This window comes from Salmo trutta, chromosome 28 (genome assembly GCF_901001165.1).
Source record: "Salmo trutta chromosome 28, fSalTru1.1, whole genome shotgun sequence".
NCBI classification, from domain to species: domain Eukaryota; kingdom Metazoa; phylum Chordata; class Actinopteri; order Salmoniformes; family Salmonidae; genus Salmo; species Salmo trutta.
Window position 1 is genome coordinate 29,463,975 of NC_042984.1, and position 7,787 is coordinate 29,471,761.

The following is a 7,787-nucleotide window of genomic DNA, read 5'->3' on the forward strand; positions in this document are numbered from 1 at the left end:
GAAAGAGAGGGGTGATACCAGATATCATACTGGAAACTCAAAAACTGTTAGTAAAGTAATTCCTTATTAGCCATGTAAAATCTGTTTTGAATTAGTATGAATTCATTACAATGGTATGGCGCACTACAATTAGAGTCCTAACAAACAAATCTACTTAAATATTCTGCTGCAATGTGATGGGGTATCAAAGATTCATGTGTGGTACAGAGAAGTGTTTAGTCACTGGCCTATCACTCTGACAGATACTCGTTTAATAAAAACAGTCATGTTGCTTAGTAAATGCCTCCCGAGTGAGCACCAGGAAGTTCAAAGCCAAGACATACTAAGGGAAATCCTTTTTGGGAGATATCAATGAACAAATACTACACATCATAACACTCCATTAGAGTACACTGTTGAATTAAGGAACCATTCACAAACTTAGTCCAAACTCATATTTAATGGGACATATGCCTTAAAATGGAACATGTCAAATAAATAGACAAACAAAATAACATATCTCACATGGATGGAGACTAGAGCTACACATTATCTTATTTGATTCAGACAAAAAAAATATTTTGGAGCAATTACCAAAACATGCAGATTCAATAATCCCCAAGGACAAAATTACATCAACTAAAAAAGAGGAAAATTACGAACATTTTGCACCACTGGCAACTACAGTTTATACAGATATAAGGAGGCACAATGACAATCTGGTTGGCAGTCACTGGAAGAGGTGGACCAGGTACACAACCATGAGTAGCTCTATACATTTGTTTATAACCACTTGTAACAGTTCAGAACTAAAAATGACAATGACAGTCAATTAATCAATCAAATGACAATCAATTAATGCAAGTATCCAGCCAGTCACATACAGTGTATTGATGTGATTTAGTAGTCCAGCATTTCTCCAAAGCCAAACAAGAGAACTTCACATAACACAAGCCTGAACACAAGCACTAGTACCATTACACTTATTCTGACGTCAGTGCAGAAGCATTGATATGCGTCAGCTTGAATTGTGTCAACATTAGTAGACTGTCATGCTGGCCTCTGATCCACAGCACAGCTGAGGACTGGATGGACGGGATGGTCAAAATGTACCAGATGCTGTGACTGTATATTGATCATCATGACCGAGACGATTCAGTGTTGTAGTCATCACACTGCTTTTGCGGTGTGGCTTTCAGAGATTGTGTGGCAACAGGGAATGCTACGTCTTTCTAGTTGTTCTGAGAAAACCCAACATACTAAAATTGCAGTTTCTGTGGGCTTAATCGTTCTCAATGAGGTATGCAGGATACCTGTCCACAAATTCAGCATTGTCCAAATAGCTCTTATCTATTACTCATAAAATGTCACTCTCCTATCATTCTCTCCCCCCTCTTCCCTCCAGGCTTCACAGATGAGTCTCTCCAGTCCCAGGTCTCTCCTGCTCTCTGCAGTGGATGATATCTCGAGGGCGCCTCCTGGTGGCTTGGCCTACGTCCTTCTCCGTTTGGCTCCACCGGGGCTGGAGGGGTTGCTGCTGGAGTTGAGCACCTTCTCAGTGGCACGGTTCCTCTTCCTCTTGTCTGCTGCCTCCTTCCCCGGGCCGCCCTCAGCCCAACCCTTCTCTCTGTCTCTCTCCTTGTCTTTGCTGCCCACCCTCTCTGTCATCTTCACCGAGGAGTTGCTGCCTGAGAGAGACAAAAAGGAGAAAAAGAGAAGATGAGAGGGAGTTTTCAGGTAAGGGAGGTTTTGCAAATGATTGACAGTTTAAAAGATTCTGCATCACTCAGTCCAAGTTCCGAAATCTTCTCTCAGGTCAGTGAGGAAGGCATCAAAAGTGACTGCTACTACTAGGGCTGGGACAATACCAGTATCACTATATTTTTTCCATGGCAAAAATGAAAACACGAAGAAAAACAAACTCTTTGGCCCTTTAAAAACCTGCTGTATGTAAAATATTGTGTGCTATAGCTTAGTGCTGTTTTCCTAAAGAAGTTAAATCCGCTTTGTGTTTTGTTTCCTTGCCACGATACTGTTGCGATACTGGTAGCGTTCTGGCCCTAGCTACTACAGTGACTTGGTAGGGTATGGTGGACTCAAATTAAACCAGTTGTTATTCTAGTGTCAGGCGATACTGTTTGCTGGGTACATCCAATAATGATATCATGTACAATAGACCAAGGGCACAGTGGTGGATAGAGGACCAGAGTGGAGTTCAACAGACAGGTGACATTCAAATAGTCTTAAGAAAAAGAATGATGATAGAAGAGAGAAAAGGCCGGTTCAAGAGCACTAAGTCATAGCCTCCATTTCCCATCACCACCCATTTGAAGCATGCAATTATATCTTCTGTCTTATGTCATCAAATTCCATCAAAACAAAACAATATAGAACTATAACAAAAATGGACATGCCATGCTTGAAAACGTCTTCAAAACAAAAGAAAAGGTTAAAAGGAGAGAAAAAGAGAAACTGAGAAAAATACAGACGCACATTTTTTTGTGCACTAGGCGGGTGGTCACTCTAAAGAAGCCTCTGGTTATGAGCTGGTCTGTACTGGGGTCAAGCTGGAGTTTTGGAACAGATCGAAAGAGTCCTTCTGTCCATACCTCTCAAAATCCTGGCCAGCAGCCATACTGGGACTCAGACCTTTAAAAACGAGACACAAACGACCAGGGTGAGGGATGTCGCTTTTTGTGCCAAAGGAGAAGAGATGCACGGACTCACGTCAGAGAGAAAGAGGAGAGGAGAGGAAGAGGGGGGCAAAGGAGGTGAAACATAGCTGATGTAATTTAATGAGAGAGAGAACCTTCTTCATGCATGGCTGGGGGGTCTCGTTCTTCTTTGAAATCGTCTTTCGTGTCGTCCTCGGATACCAGTTTACCTGTTTGAGGCGGAAAGAGAGATAGTATGGACTTTCTAGAAGTTCAGCATTTGAGTAAATTTAGTGGATTCTGAAAAAAAGAGACTTTACCTTCTTTTACTTGTTGAATAATCTCGTCTGGAAGATTGAAGCTCTTCTCTGAGTTGGGAAACGGCAATATTTCAGACTCATGCTGCAGTGGACAGAATGTGTGCCTTTATCATTAGTATTCAGTGTTACATAAAAACAAAGGGCTGACTGTGGATCTATAACAATCTATTACAAATGCCAGACAAAGATCATGATGCTCTACTCACCAAGGCTGACATGTCATACATAGTTCCCAGGTGGTCCCAGATCACCTTTGATGACACTTGCCTCCCGATATTCTGGCTGAATTTATCCCGGATACAGATCATGTGAAAGTGACGATTTACCCCTACAGAAACAAATTCCGGACCAAGTGTTAGGTTGACAGTCTGATTCAATATTCTATAGTCAGACCATTCAAATCTAGTTATGGATCATAAAAGAACAATATGTTGGCCAAAAGTAAAACTAGAGATAGCTAGTTTACTTCCTCTTTAGCTAGTACAATAAGCTAACGGCAGGTAAAAAAGAAAGAAAAGGCAAAGCAATTGATTTTGGGAAGAGAAGCTGTTTGTGTTATGATTTTCACATGTGTATGCAGACCGGAAGTTCAATTGGCTCGCTAGCGAACGCTCTCTCGGTGAATACATTTGACCAACACACTTTGAGAGAACATGCAGATGTTTAGCTAGCTAGCAAGTTAAAATGTTAAATGATTGTGTGAGTTCATTGAGATGTGTCATTGTCTGGCTATGAGTAGATATCTAGCTGTGAATAAGCTGGCTAGCTAACTTGTTGGGGGTTTGTTGTGATTGTGGGTGGCGGGCTCTTGTCTCGTCTTCTGCGTCACGTCTCCACTACAACCTGGAGCTTTCAGGCCTACACGATCAACACACAGCTCGTTAGCTAACGTTGAGTTAGCAAGCTACCATACGGTTAGCTAGCTAACTTTATATTCTTACCTACGGGTTTGTGACCTAGCATTGCATGGAACAGGCACACCTCGACTTCTTGACTCCATACCACCGAGTCTTCGATGGGACTGATCGCCGAGTCTGTCTGTTTTTCGTCGGCTGGAACAACCTCGGCTTCCCCCATGCTGTTGTCCTCTTTCAATAACAGAAAACTGCAAGCAGGACAGAGAACAGCGCCCCTATCACTCTGCTAAAACGGTTATCCAACTGGGATGCACTTTCACCCAGAGATGTTTGATACAATACTTTGATAGGCTTGCTATAATAATATCGTTTTTTAAAATGTCTTATATTGCATGTGTACAAACGGAGGTAAAGTAGGCCTAAAATGTGTATATGTGACTTGGATACACCAGGCTACATTTAGACAGGGCATTCCATATTTGAGGCCGTCGTCGTGCACACAAACTGGACAGAGGGCATGTCTGGAGCTCTGGGGTAGCCGCATGCCCCTGCTTACGGTTACAATTTTGCACTGTGTCTAGTCTAGACTCAATACATTGTATCACTCACTTTATTACCAAATGATTGGCTATGGAAAGAAGATAAGGGGCTGCCTGTACGATCCATGTATCATCACAAGGGAGCGCTACATGACCTTGCGTCTTCTTGCTTCACCAGGCTTCAGCACAGTAGAAGGAAATACAATGGAATAGACACTGTTCAATAGGACTACTCATAAAACGGTAGTATGATAAAATTACTATTGAACAGAGAAAAAAAGACTATTGAAAAAAGGACCTGCATGTCAGATGTATTGAACAATGTATAATGATTTAGTTTAAATGCCACATTGCTTTTTATTTTAGATTGATAATTGGCTATATTTCTTAGTTATGTTTGTATCCAACGGGGTAATATTATAGCCTACAAAGAGTAAAGAGTTATGCCAAGTGTAAAATTAACATTCATTTTTCTAAAGTCTCATGGTTGGCATTAGATAAACTAACAAACAAGGTTCACTTGTAATTGGCTATGCCTACTATTGATATTATCCAGTAAAACGAGAAGTCATTTATACGATTTATTTTTCACAGTTTCAGCTTTTTATCACAGCACATTATAATAACACATTAGTTTGTCATGTTCATGCCTCATTCATGGATTTCAGTAACACAAGTCAAATAGCTCAGGAGACTCAGGACAAATCTATGGTAGATAGTAGGCTCTATTCAACAGTTGTATTTATTTCCACTCCCAGATGTAACGCGGCTCTAAATCCCCTGCAGTGCAGTGTGCACAGCTGCGGCGCTAATGTTTTAAAGCCGAGTCAGTGTGGGATTGTGTTTATGTGATAGCATCGTGCCAAGGGCAGGAAAGGGCAGGCGGGCCCAGACTGAGCGGCGCCGCCGCACACCTGGGGAAGTTCAGGTTAAATAGCCTAACATTCCTCGGCGCACAGCTGATTGAAACATTAACAAACAGTAATCCGCGAGCCAGGCTGCAGATGGACCGGGATCGCAGCCAAGAAAGGAGACTCGCTGTGTGTGTTTGTGTGTGAGAGAGAGAGAGATCGTGAATAGTAGGCTAAAGTTATAACTGAATATGAGAACAGAAATAATACTGAATAATGTTGAAAATGAATAATTGTCAGTCTAAACCAAAATCATTCTGTATATATATTCATTAACCACTTTTGAGTGCTATGCTGAATGCCTTGGTAGGTATTTCAATTAGGCAGTTTTATAGTTAAATTATAAGTAGGCCTATAGAGGTACACAACGGTGTAGGTATATTATGGAAACCTCAATAGATTAGTTTATGTTGAATGCCCACTTATTAATTTTAGAATAGTTTGGATAATATCCAAGTGTTATAAGCTGTGTAAGTAACATTAAGCATATATGCATCTCATTAACGTTGTTATACTCTGAATTAGTGGGAGTAAAGATCCATCGATTCCAAATGACAGTGAGTTGTCAGAATGACATGTTTTACTCATACTTGATTACTTCTATTTGACTAATTATATTGATATTTGTACGGCACTGTTGAGGGAATTTGCAAGTAAGCGTTTCGCTGTGCCGTTTATAGTTGGAAACTGAACGCGACAATTAAACGTTGGTGTCAATGCAATAATTGTCATCACCTTCATAGTGCATGTTCAACAACATACTGTTGTCATGATTTGGTTGCTTAGTAGATCCAAATACATGGTTCTGTTGATTGAACTCATTGTAATGTTCCCTGCCTGCTAAAACGACGCTCTGTGTGGAAATGTAACTGCTAAAAACGTGTGTGTTGTGAATAAACAAGGTTCAAACTAAAGAATGAAGAAAAAAGAGTAGGAAACACTCATCTACCATATCTGTTTTAATAAAAACACCATAAGTACATTGTTATAAAAACAATATTGGGATCACATCTGCATCATTGTAATATACAATACAAATATAGCTCAATCTGAGAAATTTACTTTTTTTTTCCAAAAATATATACATATTTTCTAGGTATGACTTGAAAAAAATACAGAAAATAGAAATCGAACATGGAATGAAAGATTCTTTCACATAAAGTCCAACATGTATCAACATCTAAGAGCTCGTTTGGCTTAGGAAGCATTGTTGTTGATTGTCATCCTCAGGTCGACTTCATGGCGCGCACCGCTCTTCTTGGTGACAGCAGGACACCTGTGGCTGCTTGGGGACAGCGCCGCTGACCTGACACTTCGTAGTTTCAGCTCCTGAATGTCTATCTACGCACATCATGGACTATCACGTCGTTCCACTGCTGGATGTAAGACATAAGATTCGACGACATGTCATGCATGGCTGGCAACATCGTTCTTTCTGCTAATGATTCGTTTTGTCGCTTCCTTGATCAACGGCAGAGAATTCTGTCATCAGCGCAGCCGTTCTGTGAAAAATAAGAGGAATGGATAATGGTAAGTTTTATGACACAGAACTTGATTATAACACAGGAATATGCAGTGGTCTCATTTTACACAGGCAACAACAATACATTTGCTGCAATTGTTTTGTACACATACCTCCACAGAGATGCTGGCGAGTTCTGCATTGAGGGTTGTCAGAGGAGTGCGGGTTGCACCTGAGATCTGCTGCTTGCCCGGTGTGTCCAGCTCGACCTGCAGGTCCCAGATATAATCGATGACATGCTGCAGAATCTCCATCTTACTGGCTTTCTTGTTGGCTGGCAGAGTGGGAACCAGCTCCTTTAGTTTGCTGTAGCAGCTGTTCATGTCCTGAAGAAATACACTCATCTGCTCGTCCAACAGTGGGATCTTACACTTGGAGATGGCCATACTCTGCTCCGAGAGACAACGGACCACATCCTCGGTGTTCTTCAGGGCGCAGGTAGATCCGACAACTTTCATTTTCTTATTTTGTCGTCTTGAAAAGCTAAAATATAGGCTATATATTTCTGCTACAATGTACAACACAAAGTAGGTAAATACCTGCTAGTTCTGTTAGAAAAGTTCAGGTGATATCCTCGTAAGCGTTAAGTTTGTAGCGTACTTGACAGTTTGTGGCTGAGGTGAACTCGGGCTGAATTTATCTTTCCAGAGGGTTCGGGGAGTGACCAAAGCGGGAACATTTGAAGGGTTGGACCAATGAGAAACTCCCAGCTGCATGGGAGGGGCGGGCTTCCAGTCCTCTCTCTACCAATAGAGACTGGGTGTTATCAATCTTTACAATCTGCTAAATGATGGTGTTACAAATGGAAACAAATGTGTGCTTTTTTTTTCATGGTGTCCTGTGTGGGAACCCAGCTGTCCGTCGCCCGCGGACTCTGCAGGTGTAGAGACCGCCCGGAGACATGGGTGGGGGGCATATTCATGAAGAATGCTGCAATTACTAGATGAATAGGTTTTTAATTGTAGCTTTAACTGAGTAGACCGATTGAACTCAATCATACGGTAA

General features: G+C 41.4%; 2 protein-coding genes across 4 annotated transcripts; both read right to left on the bottom strand.

Annotated features, from left to right (window-relative positions):
• Nucleotides 1-420: 420 nt before the first annotated feature.
• On the bottom strand, nucleotides 421-4,184 carry LOC115165960 (MRG/MORF4L-binding protein). Of its 3 annotated transcripts, none has more exons than XM_029719514.1 (6): nucleotides 3,895-4,184; nucleotides 3,160-3,281; nucleotides 2,954-3,035; nucleotides 2,789-2,863; nucleotides 2,589-2,628; nucleotides 1,559-1,667 (listed from the first exon to the last, which is right to left on the bottom strand). In XM_029719514.1, the coding sequence occupies exons 1-6, from the start codon at nucleotides 4,028-4,030 to the stop codon at nucleotides 1,589-1,591; spliced, it is 534 nt and encodes a 177-aa protein (XP_029575374.1). In that variant the 5' UTR covers nucleotides 4,031-4,184; the 3' UTR covers nucleotides 1,559-1,588. The 3 variants fall into 3 exon arrangements, with proteins under 3 accessions (XP_029575373.1, XP_029575374.1, XP_029575375.1); XM_029719515.1 differs by having other exon boundaries at nucleotides 2,473-2,628; nucleotides 3,895-4,178; XM_029719513.1 differs by lacking the exon at nucleotides 2,589-2,628 and having other exon boundaries at nucleotides 421-1,667; nucleotides 3,895-4,173.
• Nucleotides 4,185-6,204: 2,020 nt separating this feature from the next.
• LOC115165962 (DNA-binding protein inhibitor ID-1) lies at nucleotides 6,205-7,420 on the bottom strand. The gene is made up of 2 exons (XM_029719516.1): nucleotides 6,896-7,420; nucleotides 6,205-6,762 (listed from the first exon to the last, which is right to left on the bottom strand). The coding sequence occupies exons 1-2, from the start codon at nucleotides 7,238-7,240 to the stop codon at nucleotides 6,727-6,729; spliced, it is 381 nt and encodes a 126-aa protein (XP_029575376.1). The 5' UTR covers nucleotides 7,241-7,420; the 3' UTR covers nucleotides 6,205-6,726.
• Nucleotides 7,421-7,787: the final 367 nt, after the last annotated feature.